This window comes from Oncorhynchus clarkii, chromosome 10 (assembly GCF_045791955.1).
Source record: "Oncorhynchus clarkii lewisi isolate Uvic-CL-2024 chromosome 10, UVic_Ocla_1.0, whole genome shotgun sequence".
Classification (NCBI taxonomy): Eukaryota; Metazoa; Chordata; class Actinopteri; order Salmoniformes; family Salmonidae; genus Oncorhynchus; species Oncorhynchus clarkii.
Genome location: NC_092156.1, coordinates 602,192 through 627,140, shown reverse-complemented (window position 1 = coordinate 627,140; position 24,949 = coordinate 602,192). Strand labels below are relative to the sequence as shown.

Genomic DNA, 24,949 nt, shown 5'->3' with positions numbered 1-24,949 from the left:
ACTAGAGGTCTGGGTTTGAGTTAATGTCCTACTAGAGTTCTGGGTTTGGGGTAATGCCCTACTATAGGTCTGGGTTTGGAGTAATGTCCTACTAGAGGTCTAGGTTTGGGGTAATGTCCTACTAGAGTTCTGGGTTTGGGGTAATGTCCTACTAGAGGTCTGGGTTTGGGACAATACCCTACTTGAGGTCTGGGTTTGGGTTAAGGTTAGGGTTAGTTGTGCATCTGAAGGTTTATGTTACTGTGACCTGGGATTTAAAGCATGTCAATTGCTTTTCAACCTGCTAGACGTTGTTTACTTACAGAGACACAAACACAAGTTCAACACCATTGTCCAATGCACACTCCTCACCAACCTTAGGACCCTGGGACTGAATACCTCCCTCTGCAACTGGATCCTGGACTTCCTGACGGGCCGATCCCAGGTCGTGAGGGTAGTTAACATCACTTTTGCAACGCTGATCCTCAACACTGGGGCCCCTCAGGGGTGCGTGCTTAATCACCTCCTGGGCTCCTATTGACTGGCTGCATTACTGCTTGGTATGGCAATAGCACCGCCCTTGATCACATGGTGCTATAGAGGGTGGTGAGGACAGACCAGTACATCACTGGGGCCGAGCTCCATACCATCCAGGACCTCTATATCAGGTGGTGTGAAAGGAAGGCCTGGCAAATCATTAAAGACTGCAACCACCCAAGCCATATACTGTTCACTCTGCTTCCGCGCTGTACCGGTGCATTAAGTCTGACATCAACAGGCTCCTGAAAGGCTTCTAACCCCATGCCATAAGACTGCTAAATAGCTAACTAAATAGCTAACAAAATGGCTACACGGACTATCGGAGATGACCTTTGTATTGTATTTTTATTTTTGCACAGTCTCTATGCACACTCACAGGGCCCTATACACTGATACTCCAACACACATACAAAACACTCGCTCCATCATCTGCATACACACACATAATATGTACATATACATATAGTATACTGACACACCCACTCACATACAATCATCATATACGCTGCTGCTACACCACTTCAACTTAGTGGATTGGGCTATTTCAGCTGATGCTGACACCAAACATTCGCAGTAGAATGGCCTTACTGAAGACCTTAGTGACTTTCAACGTGGCACCGTCAAAGGATGCCACCTTTCCAACAAGTCAGTTAATCAAATTTCTGGCCTGCTAGAGCTGCCCGTCTACTGTAAGTGCTGTTATTGTGAAGTGGAAATGTCTAGGAGCAGCAGCGGCTCAGCTGTGAAATGGTAGGCCACATAAGCTCACAAAACAGGACTGCGGAATGCTGAAGCGCATATCACCGTAAAAATCACCTGTCCTCGGTTGCAACACTCACTACTGAGTTCCAAACTGCTTCTGGAAGCAACATCAGCACAAGAACTGTTCGTCGGGAGGTTCATTAAATGGCAGAGCAGCCGCACACAAGCCTAAGATCACCATGCGCAATGCCAAGCGTCGGTTGGAGTGGTATAAATCTCGCCGCCATTGGACTTTGGCGCAGTGGAAACACGTTCTATGGAGTTATGAATCACTCTTCATTATATGGCAGTCCGAGGAATCTGGGTTTGGTGGATGCCAGGAGAACGCTTCCTGCTTGTATGCATAGTGCCAACTGCAAAGTTTGGCGAAGGAGGAATAATGGTCTGGGGCAGTTTTTCATGGTTCGGGCTAGGCATCTTAGTTCCAGTGAAGGGAAATAATTCAATAACATTGAATTCTGTGCTTCCAACTTTGTGGTAACAGTTTGGGGAAGGCCCTTTCCTGTTTCAGCATGACAATGCCCCCTTGCACAAAACACACTTTAAACACACACACACACACTCATATCTAGGATTGGAAAACATTCTGAGGTCAGTGGATGAACAGAAGATGAAGGACAGGAGAACAGAAGACAGAGAAAAGCTGTTGGTCCATGGTCTCTAGAGAGGTGTTACAGGTCAGTGGATACAGGTCAGACATACTGTTCTTTAGGGAAGGTGTAGGGTGCAAGGCCGGGAGGGGGGGATAGGGAGGGGAGGGAAGGATATCTGAAGACAGAGGAGGGATGGGAGGCGGGGGAGAAGGTATTGTTGGAGTGGGTGTAGGCGTGCTGGGAGAGGAAGGAGAGGGGAGGGTTGATAGGTGGAGAGTCGGGGAGGGAGAGGGGAGGGTTGATGGGGGGAGAGTAGGGTTCTGGGTAGTCATCCTTGTTGCAGGCCAGTCGGTAGCTGACATAGTCCGCTGTGTTGGGAAGGTCCTCATACACCCTCCCTGACCGCTGTGAAGAGAAGACAAACAGGTAGTTAGTCCGCAGTGAAGAGAAGACAGACAGACGGGTAGATAGTCTGCTGTGTTGGGGAGCACACACAAATACACACACCACAATAACACACAAAAACACACAGACACACATAGACACACGCACAAAGACACACAGACACATACACACACTCCTCTACCTGGAACTCATCACCAGGTTTTCTCCTGGCAGGAGGAGGAGCCAGTTTAAGAGAAGGAGCAGAGTCTGTCCTGAGAGATGGGCAGAGAAAGAGCGAGAGTGAGAAAGAGGAAGAGAGAGAGAGGGAGGGAGGGAAATGGAGAGAGAGACAGAGAGAGTAAAGCAGTGAAATAAAAATAAATGATTTAAACTATAAACATGCATAGACCATCAGATAATTTTATTTAACTAAGTCAGTTAAGAAAAATTCTTATTTGCAATGACAGCCTACACCGGCCAAACCCAGACGACGCTGGACCAATTGCACGCCGTCCTACGGGGTGCCCAATCACAGCTGGTTGTGATACAGCCTGGCTTTGAACCAGGGCCTGTAGTGATGCGTCTTACACTGAGCTGCAGTGCCTTAGACTACTGCGCCACTCGAGAACCAAAGCAAAAATAATTAGCTACAAAAAAGAAAAAACAGTTAACGGTCAACTGCAGTGTTCCTCACCTGACTGTAAAAAGCAAAACAAAAGATTGATTACTGTACTTCTATATATTTCCATCAACTCTGTCTTGTGGATTTGGCCACAGGTTCTCATTCACATCACAATGGATGTTTTCATTAGCCAATCATCTTGGGAATAATCTTCGGGCATGGCGAATTCAGGCCTGACACTGGTCTGATAAAATCATGTAGTAACCAAAAAAGTGTTAATAAACACATCCAAATATATGTTATATTTTAGATTCTTCAAAGTAGCCACCCTTTGCCTTGATGACAGCTTTGCACACTCTGGCATTCTCTCAACCAGCTTCATGAGGTAGTCACCTGGAATGCTTTTTCAACAGCCTTGAAGGAGTTCCCACATATGCTGAGCACTTGTTGGCTGCTTTTCCTTCACTCCACAGTCCAACTCATCTCACCCAAACCATCTCAATTGGGTTAGTCGTACTCATCAGGGTCTTGACCTGACTGCAGTTCAGCGTCGTAACCGACTTCAGTGGGCAAATGCTCACCTTCAATGGCCACTGGCATGCTGGAGAAGTGTGGTCTGATTTGAAACCGGATGAATCCCGGTTTCAACTGTACCGGACAGATGGCAGACAACATGCGTCATGTGTGCAAGCCGTTTAAAGATGTCAACATTGGGAACAGAGTGCCCCATGGAGGAGATGTGGTTATGATATGGGCAAGCATAAGCTACTGACAACAAACACATTTGCATTTTATCACTGAGAATTTGAATGCACAGGGATACCGTGACGAGATCCTGAGGCCCATTGTCTTGCCATTCATCCACCGCCATCACCTCATGTTTCAGCATGATGATGCACGGCCCAATGTCACAAGAATCTGTAAACAATTCCAGAAAGCTGAAAATATCCCAGTTTTTCCATGGCCTGCATAATCACCAGACATGTTAGCCATTGAGCATGTTTGGGATGCTCTGGATCAACGTGTACGACAGCGTGTTCCAGTTCCCGCCAATATCCAGCAACAATCAACAGCCGGATCAACTCTATGCAAAGGACAAATGGTGTGAACACCAGACACTAACTGGTTTTCTGATCCATTACCTTATTTTTATTTAAGGTATCTGAGACCAACAGATGCATATCTGTTGTCCCAAGCATGTGAAACTGATTAGGGCCTAATGAATTTATTTCAATAGACTGATTTCCTTATATGAACTGTAACTCAGTCAAATCTTTGAAATTGTTTCATGCTGCATTTATATTTTAGGTACAACCACAAATTCAGTGTGGATCTTATGGATGTCCATGAAAGCGATTACGAGTTTCAAGTTGGTAGTCCTCTGCGGAGTGGAATCACACCCCCTGTTATATTGTGGATGAAGAGTTAACTGTCTAACAGAGCATAATCCAGGTTACTCGATCTAGTAACTCATACAAGCAGTACAATCAGATTTAAAAAATACCTTATAGAACAGTGGGGACTGTGAAGCAACACAGACATTGGCACAGACAAATGCATACACATACAATGCCTTGCAAAAGTATTCATCCCCCTTGGCATTTTTCCTATTTTGTTTAATTAAAATGTGTAATTTAAATTGATTTTCATTTGGATTTCATGTAATGGACATACAGAAAATAGTCCAAATTGGTGAAGTGAAATTAAAAAAATAACCGAAAAAATTCCCCAAAATAACAAATGGAAAAGTGGTGCGTGCATATGTATTCACCCCCTTTGGTATGAAGCCCCCTAAATAAGATCTGGTGCAACCAATTACCTTCAGAAGTCACATAATTAGTTAAATAAAGTACACTTGTGTATAATCTAAGTGTCACATGATCTGTCACATGATCTCAGAATATATACACCTGTTCTGAAAGGCCCCAGAGTCTGCAACACCACTAAGCAAGGGGCACCACAAAGCAAGCGACACCATGAAGACCAAGGAGCTCTCCAAACAGGTCAGGGACAAAGTTGTGGAGAAGTACAGATCAGGGTTGATTTATAAAAAAATATCAGAGACTTTGAGCATCCCAAGGAGCACCATTAAATCCATTACACAAAATGTAAAGAATATGGCACCACAAAAAAACCTGCCAAGAGAGGGCTGCCCACCAAAACTCACAGACCAGGCATAGAGGGCATTAATCAGAGAGGCAACAAAGAGACCAAAGATAACCCTGAAGGAAATGCAAAGCTCCACAACAAAGATAGGGGTACATGTCCATAGGACCACTTTAAGCCGTACACTCCACAGAGCTGGGCTTTACGGAAGTGGCCAGAAAAGAGCCATTGCTTAAAAAAAAAAATAAGCAAACATGTTTGGTGTTCGCCAAAAGGCATGTTGGAGACTCCCCAAACATATGGAAGAAGGCTCTCTGTTCAGATGAGACTAAAATTGAGCTTTTTGGCCATCAAGGAAAACACTATCTCTGGTGCAAACCCAAACACCTCGCATTACCCCGAGAGCACCATCCCCACTGTGAAGCATGGTTGTGGCAGCATCATGCTGTGGGGATGTTTTTCATTGAAGGGACTGGGATGACCCTAAGCGTACTGCTAAAGCAACACTTGAGTGGTTTAATGGGAAACATTTAAATGTCTTGGAATAGCCTAGTCAAAGCCCAGACCTCAATCCAATTGAGAATCAGTGGTATGACTTAAAGATTGCTGTACACCAGCGGAACCCATCCTACTTGAAATGGCTGGAGCAGTTTTGCCTTGAAGAATTTTAAAAAATCCCAGTTGCTAGATGTGCCAAGCTTATAGAGACATACCACCAGAGACTTGGACTATAAACACATGTACACATGGATTTTGTGTTGTAGATATGTGGTAGTAGAGTAGGGGCCTGAGGGTACACAATTAATTGTGAAATCTGTTGTGAATGTGTTGTAATGTCTAAAAAAAATGGTATAGCTGTCATATTTTTGCTGCACTCCAAGAAGAGTAGCTGGTTCCTTGGCAATTAATAAATATAAATACAGTGACACGTATTTTAAAAAAAAATTTTGTTTACTTTTTACCCCTTTTTCATTGTATCCAATTGGTAGTTGTCTCATTGCTGCAATGGACTCGGGAGAGACAAAGGTTGAGAGCCATGCGTCCTCCGAAACACAACCCAACCAAGCCACACTGCTTCTTGACACAATGCCCATTTAACCCAGAAGCCAGCCGCACCAATGTGTTGGAGGAAACACTGTACACCTGGCGACTGTGTCAGCATGCATGCACCCGGCCAGCTGCAAGAGTCATTAGACCTTGATGGGACAAGGACATCCCTGCCGGCCAAACCCTCCCCTAACCCGAATGACACCTGGCCAAGTGTGGGTCTCTCGGTCGTAGCCAGCTGCGATAGAGCCTGGACTTGAACCAGGATCTCTAGTGGCACAGCAAGCAACTGTGATGCAGTGCCTTAGACCACTGCACCACTTGGGAAGCCCTGAGACGTTTCAATAACTCAGCCAAATTTTGACCAATGGTTCATAAGAAGTTTTTTAAAATGTTTTCCAAAATTTCCAAGATGGAGGAAAATCGATCTCAATGGACCTTATTAGTGAGTGAGGCAAATTTGTTCAGCATGAGGAGTTTCAAGTCTCTAAGTCAAACTGGGTGGCGGATATGACGGTCTATGTGAGACTGCTTATAACAGTACCACCTACAGGCCATTATTTTTGACGAAATGACTCATTGCTTCTAGTTTCTGTGTGTCAAATTAGAAAAAATGTGACCCTCTCTCAGCTTGAGTTATCTGACCATGTCAAGAAGAATTCAGAAAATAACAATAGGTTTGATAACTAAAGATATACATACGAGTCAGCATCCATCTCTTCCCTCTGTTTTCTCCTGTTAAGAAGCAGCACAGTGATCGCCACGCCCAGAATCAGCCCCACAGCCAATAGCATGCCCAGAACACTGAAGACATCACCCGTTCCCACCTGGGGCAGTGGCTCTTCTACACAGAGAGAAAAAACACAGTTACACACACACACACACAGACGCACACACAAACACACACTCCAGGTAACCATTGTAACCAAATGACCTTACCTGTGATGCTGATCTCCATGAAGGCGGAGCTTGTCCCGATGCTATTGGTTGCATCGCAGACGTAAGTCCCTCCTACCTCGTATCTGATTGGTCCTTTAAATAACAGGACATTGTCACGGATCTCTACGCTGTTCGGTATGGAACCATTCAACCTGCAGGTACACACACACACACACACACACCCATACACAAACACACATGAATGCCATTATTCCAAGTATGACATAACATGAATAGCTTCATAAACATCAAACAGACCATAGAATTATAAACAGGACTCATCTTTTTATTTAATCACATAATGGCTTCTGTGACACCATTGAGGGCGTTCTCCATTTTAAAGGAGTAAACAAACTGAAAAGGTGCATACTGTCACCTAGAGGGTGATGTTTGAACAGGTATAACGACAAGGTTGGTGATTTATGGCCCCCTGGAGAGTGTTGTGTAAACTGGTATGAAGCCAAGGTTGATGATTTACTGCCCCCTGGAGGGTGTTTTCTGAACAGGTTTAAAGACAAGGTTGATGATTTACTGCCCCTGGAGGGTGTGGTCTGATCAGGTATATGCCAAGGTTGGTGATTTGGGCCAGTAACCAAAAAATTGCTAGATCGAATCTCCGAGCTGACAAGGTAAAAATCAGTCATTCTGCCCCTGAAGAAGGCAGTTAACCCACTGTTCCTAGGCCATCATTGTACATAATAATTTGTTCTTAACTGACTTGCCTAGTGAAATAAAGGTTAAATAAATAAAATGTACTTCCCCCTGGAGGGTGTTGTCTGAACATGTATAAAGACAAGGGTGGTGTTTTACTGCCCCCTGGAGGGTGTTGTTTGAACAGGTATAAAGACAAGGTTAGTGATTTACTGCTGCCCCCTGGAGGATGTTGTCTGAAAGGTATAAAGACAAGGTTAGTGATTTACTGCCCCCTGGAGGGTGTTGTCTGAACAGGTATAAAGACAAGGTTAGTGATTTACTGCTGCCCCCTGGAGGGTGTTGTCTGAACAGGTATAAAGACAAGGTTAGTGATTTACTGCTGCCCCCTGGAGGGTGTTGTCTGAACAGGTATAAAGACAAGGTTAGTGATTTACTGCTGCCCCCTGGAGGATGTTGTCTGAACAGGTATAAAGACAAGGTTAGTCATTTACTGCTGCCCCCTGGAGGGTGTTGTCTGAACAGGTATAAAGACAAGGTTGGTGATTACTGCCCCCTGGAGGGTGTTGTCTGAACAGGTATAAAGACAAGGTTGGTGATTTACTGCCCCCTGGAGGGTGTTGTCTGAACAGGTATAAAGACAAGGTTAGTGATTTACTGCTGCCCCCTGGAGGATGTTGTCTGAACAGGTATAAAGACAAGGTTGGTGATTTACTGCCCCCTGGAGGGTGTTGTCTGAACAGGTATAAAGACAAGGTTAGTGATTTACTGCCCCCTGGAGGGTGTTGTCTGAACAGGTATAAAGACAAGGTTAGTGATTTACTGCTGCCCCCTGGAGGATGTTGTCTGAACAGGTATAAAGACAAGGTTAGTGATTTACTGCTGCCCCCTGGAGGGTGTTGTCTGAACAGGTATAAAGACAAGGTTAGTGATTTACTGCTGCCCCCTGGAGGGTGTTGTCTGAACAGGTATAAAGACAAGGTTAGTGATTTACTGCTGCCCCCTGGAGGATGTTGTCTGAACAGGTATAAAGACAAGGTTGTTGATTTACTGCCCCCTGGAGGGTGTTGTCTGAACAGGTATAAAGTCAAGGTTAGTGATTTACTGCTGCCCCCTGGAGGGTGTTGTCTGAACAGGTATAAAGACAAGGTTGGTGATTACTGCCCCCTGGAGGGTGTTGTCTGAACAGGTATAAAGACAAGGTTAGTGATTTACTGCTGCCCCCTGGAGGATGTTGTCTGAACAGGTATAAAGACAAGGTTAGTCATTTACTGCTGCCCCCTGGAGGGTGTTGTCTGAACAGGTATAAAGACAAGGTTAGTGATTTACTGCTGCCCCCTGGAGGGTGTTGTCTGAACAGGTATAAAGACAAGGTTAGTGATTTACTGCTGCCCCCTGGAGGGTGTTGTCTGAACAGGTATAAAGACAAGGTTAGTGATTTACTGCTGCCCCCTGGAGGATGTTGTCTGAACAGGTATAAAGACAAGGTTAGTGATTTACTGCTGCCCCCTGGAGGGTGTTGTCTGAACAGGTATAAAGACAAGGTTAGTGATTTACTGCTGCCCCCTGGAGGGTGTTGTCTGAACAGGTATAAAGACAAGGTTAGTGATTTACTGCTGCCCCCTGGAGGATGTTGTCTGAACAGGTATAAAGACAAGGTTGGTGATTTACTGCCCCCTGGAGGGTGTTGTCTGAACAGGTATAAAGACAAGGTTAGTGATTTACTGCTGCCCCCTGGAGGATGTTGTCTGAACAGGTATAAAGACAAGGTTGGTGATTTACTGCTGCCCCCTGGAGGGTGTTGTCTGAACAGGTATAAAGACAAGGTTAGTGATTTACTTCCAGCTGCAGTTATGGAATGTTTTCTCAGCACTATAATTCATTGACTGATCACTCCTGATTACCTGGATGGAATTAAGTGATCCTTCCTTAACCTATAGGAAGCCCCATCTTTTGACTATTAAAACCTGTTGCATTTTTGGAAAAAAAACATTCCCGTTTTAAACGGGATATATTGTCAGGACAAGATGCTAGAATATGCATATAATTGACAGCTTAGGATAGAAAACACTCTAACGTTTCCAAAACTGTAAAGATATTGTCTGTGAGTATAACAGAACTGATGTTGCAGGCGAAAGCCTGAGAAAAATCCAATCCGGAAGAGCCCCATATTTTGAAAGCGCTGCGTTCCAATGAGTCCCTATTGAGCTGTGAATGTGCTTTCAACCAGCTTACGATTTCTACGTATTCCCCAAGGTGTCTACATCATTGTGACGTAGTTTTACGCATTTATGTTGAAGAATAGCCGTAGGCGGCTACATTGCACAAGTGGTCGCCTGATGCCCCCAGAGAGATTCTCGCGTAAAATACAGAGGTAGCCATTACTCCAATCGGTCCTACTGAAAAACTAATTTTCCCAATGGATATATTATCGAATAGATATTTGAAAAACACCTTGAGGTTGATTATAAACAACGTTTGCCATGTTTCTGTCGATATTATGGAGCTAATTTGGAATATTTTTTGTCGTTTTCGTGACTGCAATTTCCGGGCGATTTCTCAGCCAAACGTGAAGAACAAACAGAGCTATTTCGCCTACAAAAATTATATTTTTGGAAAAAAGGAACATTTGCTATCTAACTAGGAGTCTCGTGAGTGAAAACATCCGAAGCTCATCAAAGGTAAACGATTTAATTTGATTGCTTTTCTGATTTCCGTGACCAAGTTACCTGCTGCTAGCTGGACAAAATGCTATGCTAGGCTATCGATAAACTTACACAAATGCTTGACTAGCTTTGGCTGTAAAGCATATTTTGAAAATCTGAGATGACAGGGTGATTAACAAAAGGCTAAGCTGTGTCTCAATATATTTCATTTGTGATTTTCATGAATAGGAATATTTTCTAGGGATATTTATGTCCGTTGCGTTATGCTAATTAGTGTCAGGCGATGATTACTCTCCCGCATGCGGGATGGGGAGTCAGTAGAGGTTAAAACATTCCTCAATGGTGCTGTCCATGCTAAAACAAGCTACATCCATCTAGCGCCCTCTTTATATCGCTATGCCACTGGTATACTCACAATTACGCATAGGGTTAGAGGTTAGGGGTTAGAGGTCAGCAGTTACTCACATTCTCCACTGGAACAGAGAGACAGGTGGGTTGGCATCGGTCAGACATGTGAGCTCAACGTTCTGACGGTCCAGGTACCAGTTCCCATCGAACCCCTCCACTGACACCTCTGGTTCATCTGATGTAAAATAATAATATAGAATACTTTCATATATGCCATTTAGAAGACACTTTTATCCAGAGCCACTTACAATAATTTGCACAAGTGAGTAAGTCAGTGGGACGGTGAAAGTGGGTGTGCATGTGCACTGGCGTGTGTGTATGTGCGCTGGAGTGTGTGTGAATGTGTGTATCAGGGTTGGGCTCAATTCTAATTGAAGGAAGTAAAGTACAATTACAATTCAATCATTGAAAAAAGGGCATTTATTTTCAATGACTTCTTACAGTTTTTCCCAATTGTTAGCACACCTTTGCTGAAACTAAATCTCAGATACTCAAACCTCTAAAGACAAAACAGTTAACCAATTTCCCCAAACCCCACAGACATCTTGCAAAATGAAACACAGCAATCAAAATGAAATTCTGTATACAAATGACACACACACACACATCAAATTAATCTAACTTAGTGACAACTGAGATCGCACTAATGTGACCTATTCAAAACACGACTATCAGAACCTATTTCAGTGTAAAGACTAAGATGTTGTTATTATACTGCATATTGTTTGTGTGTACTCAAACAAGAAAGGAACACAAATGCAAAAATGATATTTCAACATGACTCAATACATGTCAAACAGCATACTGTATGCACACATACAGTAAAAATGCCAACAAAGTAAATATATTTTGCATTTGGAAAGGAAGACAAATAGGCCTATTGGTACCACTGTACTGTATGTTAGATCAATTGCATTAAATATATAAAGAAACTGTGAAAATACAATGAAATCAGAAACAAATAATCCATTGTGAAAACAAAATCAGTCATGTCTGCTGTTCTGGTCCGGCCACAGATTTTCATAAACATCACAGGCGATATTCTCCTTGGCATGAGGCATCCACCCCTGACAGGACTCTGCTGGAATGTCACCACATGCCTCCTCCATTGCCTGGAGAAGGGCCATACGTTCATGGGGTTTGACATCATACATCTTCCACCACCATGCTGAAATTTCTCAATTGGGTTGAAAAATTGGGAATATGGTGGGAGAAAGAAAATTGTAAACCTGGGATGGTCATGGAACCAGTTGTAGACCAATGTAAGAATGCTGTTCATTGACTATAGCTCAGCATTCAACACCAGAGTACCCTCCAAGCTCATCATTAAGCTCATCATTAAGCTCGAGGCCCTGGGTCTGAACCCCACCCAGTATAACTGGGTCATGGACTTCCAGACGGGCCGTCCCCAGGTGGTGAAGGTAGGAAACAACACCTCCGCTTTGCTGATGCTCAACACTGGGGCCCCACAAGGGTGCGTCCTCAGCCCCTTCCTGTACTCCCTGTTCACCCATGACTGCATGTCCATGCATGCCTCCAACTCAATGATCAAGTTTGCAGACGACAGTAGTAGGTTTGATTACCAACAATGACGAGACAACTTACAGGGAGGAGGTGAGGGCTCTGGGAGTGTGGTGTCAGGAAAATAACTTCTCACTCAACGTCAACAAAACAAAGGAGATGATCGTGGACTTCAGGAAAGAGCAGAGGGAGCACCCCCCTATCCACATTGATGGGACCGCAGTGGAGAAGGTGGAAAGATTAAAGTTTCTCGGCGTACACATCACTGACAAACTGAAATGGTACACCCACACAGGCAGTGTGGTGAAGAAGGCACAACAGTGCCTCTTTAACTTCTTGGATATAGGGGGCGCTATTTTAATTTTTGGATGAAAAACGTTCCCGTTTTAAACAAGATATTTTGTCACGAAAGATGCTCGACTATGCATATAATTGACAGATTTGGAAAGAAAACACTCTGACGTTTCCAAAACTGCAAAGATATTGTCTGTGAGTGCCACAGAACTGATGTTACAGGCGAAACCCAGATAAAAATCCAATCAGGAAGTGCCGCATTTTTTGAAAACGCCTCATGCCAATGACTCCTTATATGGCTGTGAATGGGCCACGAATGAGCTTAGGCTTTCTGTCGCTTCCCCAAGGTATCGACAGCATTGTGACGTATTTGTAGGCATATCATTGGAAGATTGACCATAAGAGACTACATCTACCAGGTGGTCGCTTGGTGTCCTCCGTTGCAATTATTGGGTAATCTCCAGCTGCAGTATTTTTCCATTCGCTTCTGATGAGAAACCAACTGTCAGGACTGATATATTATCGAATAGATATGTGAAAAACACCTTGAGGATTGATTCTAAACAACGTTTGCCATGTTTCTGTCGATATTATGGAGCTAATTTGGAAAAAAGTTTGGCGTTGTAGTGACTGCATTTTCCGGTCTTTTTCTTAGCCAAACGTGATGAACAAAACGGAGCTATTTCGCCAACACAAATAATATTTTTGGAAAAAATGAACATTTGCTATCTAACTGAGAGTCTCGTCATTGAAATCATCCGAAGTTCTTCAAAGGTAAATGATTTTATTTGAATGCTTTTCTTGTTTTTGTGAAAATGTTGCCTGCTGAATGCTAGGCTTAATGCTATGCTAGGCTATCAATACTCTTACACAAATGCTTGTGTAGCTTTGGTTGAAAAGCATATTTTGAAAATCTGAGATGACAGTGTTGTTAACAAAAGGCTAAGCTTGTGTTTGAATATATTTATTTCATTTACGATTTTCATGAATAGGAAACGTTGCGTTATGGTAATGCGCTTGAGGCTATGATTACGCTCCCGGATACGGGATTGCTCGTCGCTAGAGGTTAACCTCAGGAGGCTGAAGAAATTTGGCTTGCCACCTAAAACCCTCACAAACATTTACAGATGCACAATTGAGAGCATTCTGTCTGGCTGTATCACCGTCTGGTACGGTAACTGCACCGCCCACAACCGTAGGGTTCTCCAGAAAGTGGTGCGGTCTGCCCAACGCATCACCTGGGACAAATTACCTGCCCTCCAGGATCCTTTAACGCACAGTTGTGCATCAGAGTTTAAAAGGGCAGGTCATATGCTTTAGGTCCGTGGACAGAGGTATTCTATCATACCTTATTATACCTTATTATTGATGTAGCTTATAGGCTCATCACAAATGGACAGATCCTGACATAGGCAAAATTAAAAACTGTTCTGACGCGTGAATTTCACCAGACCGTGGCTGTTTGCCTATGTTGTCTAAGCTTGTTGGCACTGAAGAGATTGGTGGCATATTATAGAGCCTATCAACAATTATGTAGGTAATAGGTTAGGCGTTAAGGTTGTAAATGTTGTGGAAGTGACTGTCTCACCGACCTAGATCAATTTGGACTCAGGACCTGTCACATGACCAACTGCAGTGACTGTCAATCATCAAATCATTGGAATGAGAAACATTTTTTTAAATAAATAATCATATCAGATCAAAAACATGATGAATGACCCATTTATCATTTTCTGTGTTGTCAAGAAGCCATTGATATTAATTGGCAAAAACGTACAGTGCACGGGTCGAACCAGAACCGATAATTAAAAACACAACATTTGAATAATCAAATCATTGTTCAGTTTTTCATTTAATATTTCCTTTAGACAATAAAAACAAAAAACAAAACCGTTTATGTGTTTGATTTCAGATTCAAATCAAATAAACGAAGAACGACCCTTTCCGCATTTTTATCTTGTCATCTAATAGGAAATGTTAAAAAGTACACAGACCTTTCAGGCCGATCATGTCACTGTTCAGAAAGCCTATACTGGACATGTAGAAAGAGTTGAAATTAGGTTTCAATCACTGTTCAGAAAGCCTATACTGGACATGTAGAAAGAGTTGAAATTAGGTTTCAATCACTGTTCAGAAAGCCTGGACATGTAGAAAGAGTTGAAATTAGGTTTCAATCACTGTTCAGAAAGCCTATACTGGACATGTAGAAAGAGATGAAATTAGGTTTCAATCACTGTTCAGAAAGCCTATACTGGACATGTAGAAAGAGATGAAATTAGGTTTCAATCACTGTTCAGAAAGCCTATACTGGACATGTAGAAAGAGATGAAATTAGGTTTCAATCACTGTTCAGAAAGCCTATACTGGACATGTAGAAAGAGATGAAATTAGGTTTCAATCACTGTTCAGAAAGCCTATACTGGACATGTAGAAAGAGATGAAATTAGGTTTCAATCACTGTTCAGAAAGCCTATACTGGACATGTAGAAAGAGTTGAAATTAGGTTTCAATCACTGTTCAGAAAGCCTATACTGGACATGTAGAAAGAGTTGAAATTAGGTTTCAATTATTTAAAATGAATCCTGCAGTCAATGTTTGATACTATGTGCATTAACTATGTGCATTAACTATGTGCATTAACTATGTGCATTAACTATGTGCATTAACTATGTGCATTAACTATGTGCATTAACTATGTGCATTAACTATGTGCATTAACTATGTGCATTAACTATGTGCATTAACTATGTGCATTAACTATGTGCATTAACTATGTGCATTAACTATGTGCATTAACTATGTGCATTAACTATGTGCATTAACTATGTGCATTAACTATGTGCATGTGTGTGTGTGTGTGTGTGTGTGAGTGAGTATGTCGTATGTGCATTAACTCCATGAACTGGGAAATGTAAAAATACTGAATTCCAAATCAATTCATTTTCAAAGATTACATTTTTTTCTTAACTTAATTATTGTTGGAATTCGAACTGAATTCAACATATATTCTCCATTTCATGAGTGAATTCAAGAATTTAATTAGAATTTCAAATTCAATTGGAATTGACCCCAACCCTGGTGTGTGTGTGTGTGTGTGAGTATGTTGTATGTGTGTGTGTGACCTACACTGTATGTCCAGCGTGACAGAGTCGGTGTATGTCTCCTGGTTATAGGAGGTGATACAGGTGAGTTTCTCCAGGTGTGTATTCTTGCTGGGTACCAGGATGAAGTCGCTTCGCACCGTGATCGTCCCATCAGAGTTACGGATCTCCTGGGTGGTCGCCTCACCACGCACACGCGTGTCCCACCTGCTCACACACACACACGCATGAACACACAGACACACAGAGAGAAACACACACAGACACACAGAGAAAAACAAACACACACACAAAGCAGTCAGGAAATCAACTTCCATATAACATTTGAAGCTAGCAACAGTTACTGATATGTTCACTGTTTGAGATCAAACCTTCGAGAATCATTAATGTCTGAATTCTTACTTTGGAGAGATTATGTTGCATAGAGCTTTAGAGTGTCAAACTGTTTCATGAAGCCTTGTAGTTACAAACTGTGTCGTAGAGCTTTAGAGTGTCAAACTGTTTCATGAAGCCTTGTAGTTACAAACTGTGTCGTAGAGCTTTAGTGTCAAACTGTTTCATGAAGCCTTGTAGTTACAAACTGTGTCGTAGAGCTTTAGTGTCAAACTGTTTCATGAAGCCTTGTTGTTACAAACTGTGTCATAGAGCTTTAGAGTGTCAAACTGTTTCATGAAGCCTTTAGAGCTCTATTTTTGACTGGCCTTATGCCAGAGCAATTGTCTAAGGCATTGTCAACACCGGGTCTCTTATATTTCCAAACCCTAGTGCCGGGATTGATGCCGGGATTGATGTTTTATCTGTCTTATCTGTCTTATCTGCTGCTGAGGTGGGAGGGGTGGCAATATCTGAGGTGTCCTTAAAAACGTGCGCCAAAGTATTAGTTTCAGTATGTGCAGGTTGGGCTATTAGATGTGTGTAAAAAGCCCTTTATGTCAGCTAATACATTATTTTAGATGTGTGTATAAACCCCTCTATGTAGGCTGATACATTATTTTAGATGTGTGTATAAACCCCTCTATGTAGGCTGATACATTATTTTAGATGTGTGTATAAACCCCACGAACTAAAGGTTAGAGCTGCCGCTTTCAAGGAGCAGGACTCTAACTATTATACATGTCAACATTCAAAAGGCCGCGTGGTCAGACGAATTACCAGGACGTGTACTCCGAGCATAAGCTGACCAACTGGCAAGTGACATTTTCAATCTGTCCCTGACAGAGTCTGTAATACCAACATGTTTCAAGCAGACCACCATAGTCCCTGTGCCCAAGAACACCAAGGTAAAATGCCTAAATGACTACTGACCAGTAGTACTCAAGTCTGTAGACATGAAGTGCTTTGAAAGGCTGTTCATGGCTCACATCAAAACCATTATCCCAGAACCACTAGACCCACTCCAATTTGCATACCGCCCCAACAGATCCACAGATGATGCGATCTCTATTGCACTTCACACTACCCTTTCCCACCTGGACAAAAGGAACACCTATGTGAGAATGCTATTCATTGACTACAGCTCAGCGTCCAAAACCATAGTGCCCTCAAAGCTCATCAATAAGCTAAGGACCCTGGGACGAAAAACCTCCCTCTGAAACTGTGATCATGGACTTCCTGATGGGCCGCTCCCAGGTGGTAAGAGTAGGTAACAACACATCTGCCCCGCTGATCCTCAACACAGGGGCACCTCAGGGGTGCGTGCTCAGTCCCCTACTGTACTCCCTGTTCACCCATGACTGCATGGCCAAGCACAACTCCAACACCATCATTAAATTTGCAGACGACACAACAGTTGTAGGCCTGACCACCGACAATGATGAGACAGCCTATAGGGACGAGGTCAGAGACCTGGCATTGTGGTGCCAGGATAACAACCTCTCCATTAACATGATCAAGGCAAAGGTAATGGTTGTGGACTATAAAAAAAGGGGGACCGAGCACGCCCCAATTCTCATCAATGGGGCTGTAGTGGAGCAGGTTGAGAGCTTCAAGTTCCTTGATGTCCACATCACCAACAAACTATCATGTGTTAAACACACCAAGACAGTCGTGAAGAGGGCAAGACAACGCCTATTCCCCCTCAGGAAACTAAAAAGATTTGGCATGGGTCCTCAGATCCTCAAACGGTATAAACAGCTGCACCATTGAAAGCATCCTGACCGGTTACTTCAACGCCTGATATGGCAACTGCTCGGCATCTGACCGTAAGGTGCTACAGAGGGTAGTTCGTAGGGCCCAGTACATCACTGTGACCAAGCTTCCTGGCATCCAGATGTTGTATCCAAGTTTACATACACTTAGGTTGGAGTCACTAAAACTCAGTTTTCAACCACTCCACAAATTTCTTGTTAACAAACTATAGTCTTGCCAATTGGATAGGACATCTACTTTGTGCATGACACAAGCAATTTTTCAAACAATTGCTTACAGACAGATTATTTCACTTATAATGCACTGCATCACAATTCCAGTGGGTCAGAAGTTTACATACACTAAGTTGACTGTGCCTTTAAACATCTAGGAAAATTCCAGAAAATGTTGTCATGGCTTTTGAAGCTTCTGATAGGCTAATTGACATCATTTGAGTCAATTGGAGGTGTACCTGTGGATGTATTTCAAGGCCTACCTTCAAACTCAGTGCCTCTTTCCTTGACATCATGGGAAAATTAAAAGAAATCAGCCAAGATCTCAGAAAAATAATGATGGACCTCCACAAGTCTGGTTCATCCTTGGGAGCAATTTCCAAATGCCTGAAGGTACCACGTTCATCTGTACAAACAATAGTACGTAAGTATAAACACCATGGGACCATGCAGCCATCATACTGCTCAGGAAGGAGACGCATACTGTCTCCTAGAGATGAACGTACTTTGGTGTGAAAAGTGCGAATCAATCCCAGAACAACAGTAACAACAGCAACAAATGCTGAAGGAAACAGGTACAAAATTATCTATATCCACAGTAAAACGAGTCCTAAATCGATATAACCTGAAAGGCCGCTCAGCAAGTGTTAATATAATTTAATTAAGCCAATGTGCTTTCATCAATTGAAAGCCCTTCATCTATTTTATGAGAATTTGTAAGATTTCTTGTTTGCATAAAATAGACGCAGACCAGTCTTTAAATAATAGGTAATAGAATTTATTCTCGGAGCGCTCTACCACTCAAACACATGCATCAGTTTAAATACAGATCATGACGTCATTTCACTGCCTTAACCGAACCCCCTCCTCTCGACAGGACAAAGTAAGGTGAAAAGTTCATTCTAACTTACTAACACACTCCCAGATAACTTTTGACCCCTCAACATTATCGATCACCACTGAACTGACAGTTGTAATTAACAGAAACCCTAGGAATGCACTCACTGCCTAATCTAAGAACCCCAGAGCTAAGTTTCAGGTTGGGTCAACCATAGGCTAACGACCTTATGTGTTTACACAGTCCACAACCCATTTGTTCCTGCCCAGTTGGAATGGTGTTCTTTAACATTTTATTACTCCTTTCTCCTGTCACACAATTTCTTCTTATGAACTCATATTGTCTATTAAACATACAGAGTATAAGTTTACCTAGATACAATTCTATTTAAAATGGGGATATTGTTTATTCATTTATCCATAATAAATTCAACAGCAGGGAAGAAGTCACTGCTCCAAAACCGCCATAGAAAAGCCAGACTACGGTTTGCAACTGCACATGGGGACAAAGATCATACTTTTTGGAGAAATGTCCTCTGGTCTGATGAAACAAAAATATAACTTTTTGGCCATAATCACCATCCTTATGTTTAGAGGAAAAAGGGGGAGGCTTGTAAGCTGAAGAACACTTCAGAAAATCTGTTTTTAATAGAGCCCTTAAATTCTTCTGACTGGCATGGAAGTGGTTAATCTTCCAGAGGTGTTAGGATAATTAGTACTGTGAAACTAGGGTAGTTGGTGCAGTGGGAGTGTCAAACTGTTTCATACATCAGATGAGGCTTGAGTGTCAAACTGTTTCATAAAGCTATGGACTTTAAACTGTTTCATAAAGCTATGGACTTTAAACTGTTTCATAAAGCTATGGACTTTAAACTATTTCATGAAGCTTTAGAGTGTCTGTTTCATAAAGCTTTGTAGTGTTAACTTTTCATAACGATTTGTAGTTTCAAGTTGTTTCATAACGCTTTATTTTCAAACTGTTTCATGAAGCTTTAGTGTCAAAGTGTGCAGGTCAATCACATCTCCTGTCTTAGGCCTCCTGAACACTACACGGTTTTACAATCATAACATCGGAGTACCTCTGGGTACTGGGTATCGGTGTAAGGAGTACACCTAGCGACACTACCTTAGAGTGATTAAATCGCTAACCCTAACCCATCCTTACTTATTCCACAGATTTTTCCATCTATTTGAAATATTACTACGTGAGAGCTGTTTACACACAAACAAACACACACGGTGGTGTCCCACCTGATGGTTCCTGGAGGCTTCCCATTGGCTGAGAGGCAGGTGGCGACCGGCGTCTTCAGATTGGATGACCGAGCTACCAGTGTGGGTGTCGACAAACTCATCTGGGTCAAAGGTCGGGCTGGACCAACAACAAAATCACAACTTGGCCAAACACAGCACAGCAACAGTTGGTCAAATCACAGCACAGCAACATAGCTGCTAGACATAATTTGAGTTACAGGAAATGTGGTGTACAAGGCCCCAAGGATATCACATGACATATTACACAGGCCGGGATTCAATCATTATACAATCCTCAGGCCAGGATTCAATCATTATACAATCCTCAGGCCAGGATTCAATCATTATACAATCCTCAGGCCAGGATTCAATCATTATACAATCCTCAGGCCAGGATTCAATCATTTTACAATCCTCAGGCCAGGATTCAATCATTATACAATCCTCAGGCCAGGATTCAATCATTATACAATCCTCAGGCCAGGATTCAATCATTATACAATCCTCAGGCCAGGATTCAATCATTATACAATCCTCAGGCCAGGATTCAATCATTATACAATCCTCAGGCCAGGATTCAATCATTATACAATCCTCAGGCCAGGATTCAATCCCATCGTTGGTTGTAGACAATGTGGCGTTTAAAGTCAATTTTTAATAGCGGAGGTGCATAAAGATGATGATCCCCATGCACTTAACACAAATTTCTCATTTTGGTAAATTCACCATATTGTACATTGCTCTCCATTACTCTTTTTTTAATGTATGTTCATTAGCACAGTATATATGATCCCAATTTCATCTTCAAGACTCATTGGATAGTGCTAAAACAAGGACGTCTTATCTGAATTCTGCCATCTTTATGCGCATTCACCATTGAGCCGACATACTGAAAGCAGCACTGACCCATGAATGCAATCTCTGTGAACGCAGAAACATTGGCCTATATTCAATCAGATTGAGAGTTAACCCGTGTTGGCCGACATCCGCATAGTGGCTGTGTTGTGGTCTTACCGTAGACTGTGAGGTTGACCGTGTTTTCGCGGTTGCCAGCAGGGAAGGTAGTGTATTCACAGATGTATCTGGCCTCGTCAGACAGTCGCAGAGACGAGAAGGTCAGAGTGGTGTCCTCCAGGGACGGAGTTCTCCTCCGCACCTTAACATCAGAGCCATATATTTAGAGACCAACTACAACCACAACACAACACAACCACAACCCAACCACCACACAACCACAACACAACCGCAAGCACAACAACCACAAAACAACCTCAACACAACCATAATGACAACCACAAGACTGCATGGCAAGGTTAGAACACAACCGCAACACAAGCACAACCACAACACAACCACAACACAACTGCAACACAACCACAACCACAACACAACTGCAACTCCACATCATCCTCACCACAGGGTTTTTGAAGCTGACTCTGTCTTTGAAGGGCGGAGCCACAGACACGCCTAGAGACGGGTTAGCTATCGCCACGTTCTGTTTCTTTCCATTGATCACCTTCTGCCATGTCACCTGGAGGGAGGGAAGAATTCAAGGCAAAGTTCTTGCAGATGTTGTATTGATTGCATGTGTGTGTGTGTGATGTTTACCTGTGAGATCTTGACAGGTGGGATGCTGTTAATAAAAATACATGGTAGATCCACCTTAGAGCCCACGAACCCTGACTGTCCAGCTTCCATCTGGACTGACTGACTACACACACCTAGGACACACAATACACACAGAAGTTAGATACACTGCTGCTCAGTTAAATGGGGTTATGGTTAGGTATACATACGCCGTCACCCAGTGGGATCAGGCCAGCTCTGTAGCTGAGCTCATTAGGGTTAGGGTTAGACCTAAGCTTTAGGTGAGGAACAGAGAGGAGCACAGCCTACCTGTCTGACACACACACACACACACACACACACACACTCACACTCATTGGGAAAATATAGCATGTAGGGAAGGAAAGAGAGAAAGAAGATAGAGTCAGAGAGAGAGATAGAGAGAGAAGGGGAGAGAGAGAGAGAGAGAGAGAGAGAGAGAGAGAGAGAGAGAAGGGGAGAGAGAGATAGAAGGGGAGAGCAATAGAGAGGGATTAACTGTTTAATCTCTAGTCTGTGATTGACCTGGAATGAGAGGCTGTTTGTCTTACTGACCATGTGACCTACTACACACACGCACGCAGACACACACTTTAAAAAATACACTGGAAATGAACTAAGAGGTACTAACGGTAGCACTTTGATGAATAACTACTAGATATTGATAACTCTGCTGTTACTTCAAAATGTAAAAAAAATATTCTCTGTGCCTATACTTTCCTTTATGATCCAACTTCCAGCGAGCTAACAGATAGTTAACAGTTAGCTACCAGCTAACCAACAGCAAGATAAGAGCTAACTAACAGCTAACTAAATGCTAACTAACACCTAACTAAACGCTAACTAATAGTTAGTTACCAGCTAACAGACAGCTAACTAACAGCAAAATAACAGCTGTTACAGTTATGTAACAGCTAACTAACAGCTACCACCTAGCTACCAGCTAACTAACAGCTAACAGCTAACTAACAGCTAGCCAACAGCTAACTACCATCTCGTTAACAGCTGAGTAAAAGCTCTCTAACAGTTAACCAACAGATAGCTTCCAGCTTGCTAACACAGCAGCAGAGTAGCAACATATACCCAACATTTCTTAATTCTGACAAAGGCAGAAAAATTACTTTAGGCTGAAATGTTGATTTTTCAAAGTAATGTTTGTGTGTGTGTGTGTGTGTGTGTTTGGCCCAGATACAGTCTGCTTCCACTTCTACTCTGCCAAATTGATTGTAATCTGTTGGACTATTTGGATATGTAGTGTGTGTGTGATCTCTGGCACTGCCAGCATGAGTAGTGTGTGTTGGAGAGCGTTCAAGAGGAGCTCAGGGATTACATGTTTCATCTGTGTTCTGGAACCAGAGCGATATCAACAGACAGGCAGGCAAGCAAACAGACAGAATACAGACCTACGTGTGTGTGTGTGTTAGTGTGCATGTGTCTGTCTGTCTGTCTGTGTGTGTGTGTAATATATTGTTTATGTATAGAAGTGTTAATGTGGTGTGGCAGCTGTTCTCAGAGTTAAACCCGGTGGAACACCAGAGGATAAGGTGTGATCTTAATTTACAGATTGAAGATGTATGCTGTAGGATGAACCAACTCTCTGATGGTAGGGTTATGGTTAGAGGGTAGACTAGAGGTTATCTCACCTTTAATAACACATGTTGCTGTCAGGAATATCCACAACACAGAATTCTCCATGACAACTCCACTGGCGCCACCTTCCTTGTAGGTCCAACAGAATAGTTCCAACAGAATAGTTCCGACGGAATAATTCCAACGGAATAGTTCTGATAGAATAGTTCCAATAGAATGGTTCTAACAGAATAGTTCTAATAGAATGGTTCCAACAGAATAGTTCCAACAGAATAGTTCTAATAGAATGGTTCCAACAGAATAGTTCCAACAGAATAGTTCCAACAGAATAGTTCCGACGGAATAGTTCCAACGGAATAGTTCCAACGGAATAGTTCCAACGGAATAGTTCCGATAGAATAGTTCCGATAGAATGGTTCTAACAGAATAGTTCTAATAGAATGGTTCCAACAGAATAGTTCCAACAGAATAGTTCTAATAGAATAGTTCTGATAGAATAGTTCCAACAGAATTGTTCCAACAGAATAGTTCTAACAGCTGTCACACTGTAGTTTCAGCTAGTGACTGGTTGTTATGTTCTTAGCTGGTAGTCGGTAGTGAAATTAACTCCTGTCGCAGCTTGTTGTCAGTTGTTAGTTGCCACTAAATGTCTTCAGAGTTTCAGCTTGCTGTGTAGCGTTAGATAATAGTTACAGCTTGTTGTGTAGTGTTGGATAATTGTTTCAGCTTGCTGTGTAGCGTTAGATAATAGTTGCAGCTTGCTGTGTAGCGTTAGTCAATAGTTTCAGTTTGCTGTGTAGCGTTAGTTGGTAGTGAAATGAACTCCCTGCAGCGAAGCGGCCAGGCAGACGGGACTAAAGCAGCTTAGTGGTGGACAGATTACTGAGTTACACTCACACACAACCTCCCCGACACACACACACAAACATAAACAGACCATGTAGTTATTATCATTGGTCAGACATGTCAGCTCATGCAGCACTATTAGCATTAGATGGACAGTTGACTTCGTAGTTGTGTGGTTAATTTGCACTAACATCATGATGTTTGTTTTAATTGTGTTATTAAAACATTGTGTGTGTCTGTGTTTAGTTTGTTATTGAAATACAAAAGTTGTGTGTGTATCTATCTGGCAACTTCAGTATTAATTTACATTTTATTGCATGACATAAGTATTTGATCACCATGATCATTGATGCCCCACGAGGTGAGATCTTGCATGGAGCCCCAGACAAAGTGTGATTGACCTTCATCTTGAACTTCTTCCATTTTCTAATAATTGCGCCAACAGTTGTTGCCTTCTCACCAAGCTGCTTGCCTATTGTCCTGTAGCCCATCCCAGCCTTGTGCAGGTCTCCGATTTTATCCCTGATGTCCTTACACAGCTCTCTGGTCTTGGCCATTGTGGAGAGGTTGGAGTCTGTTTGATTGAGTGTGTGGACAGGTGTCTTTTATACGGGTAACGAGTTCAAACAGGTGCAGTTAATACAGGTAGAGTGGAGAACAGGAGGGCTTCTTAAAGAAAATCTAACAGGTCTGTGACAGCCGGAATTCTTACTGGTTGGTAGGTGATCAAATACTTATGTCATGCAATAAAATTAATTACTTAAAAATCATACAATGTGATTTCCTGGATTTTTGTTTTAGATTCCGTCTCTCACAGTTGAAGTGTACCTATGATAAAAAAAAATAC

At 42.5% G+C, this 24,949-nt stretch overlaps 1 protein-coding gene across 2 annotated transcripts; it reads right to left on the bottom strand.

Moving 5' to 3' along the window:
* Positions 1-846: 846 nt before the first annotated feature.
* On the bottom strand, positions 847-24,005 carry LOC139417903 (nectin cell adhesion molecule 1a). 2 transcript variants are annotated; one of them, XM_071166887.1, is made up of 11 exons: positions 23,310-23,447; positions 21,670-21,782; positions 21,476-21,592; positions 21,076-21,217; positions 20,062-20,179; positions 15,639-15,820; positions 10,755-10,872; positions 6,973-7,124; positions 6,736-6,877; positions 2,461-2,530; positions 1,892-2,279 (listed from the first exon to the last, which is right to left on the bottom strand). In XM_071166887.1, the coding sequence occupies exons 1-11, from the start codon at positions 23,359-23,361 to the stop codon at positions 1,974-1,976; spliced, it is 1,512 nt and encodes a 503-aa protein (XP_071022988.1). In that variant the 5' UTR covers positions 23,362-23,447; the 3' UTR covers positions 1,892-1,973. The 2 variants fall into 2 exon arrangements, with proteins under 2 accessions (XP_071022987.1, XP_071022988.1); XM_071166886.1 differs by lacking the exon at positions 2,461-2,530 and having other exon boundaries at positions 847-2,279; positions 23,310-24,005.
* Positions 24,006-24,949: the final 944 nt, after the last annotated feature.

What these genes read in the sequence shown, in the direction of transcription:
- LOC139417903 (XM_071166886.1), bottom strand. Translation starts at nt 23,361, where the DNA reads ATGGAGAATTCTGTGTTGTGGATATTCCTGACAGCAACATGTGTTATT. An exon ending in AAGCCTCCAGGAACCATCAG is followed by an intron (nt 15,821 to 20,061) that starts GTGGGACACCAC and finishes GTGTGTGAGCAG; the next exon opens with GTGGGACACGCGTGTGCGTG. An exon ending in CATGGAGATCAGCATCACAG is followed by an intron (nt 6,878 to 6,972) that starts GTAAGGTCATTT and finishes CTCTCTGTGTAG; the next exon opens with AAGAGCCACTGCCCCAGGTG.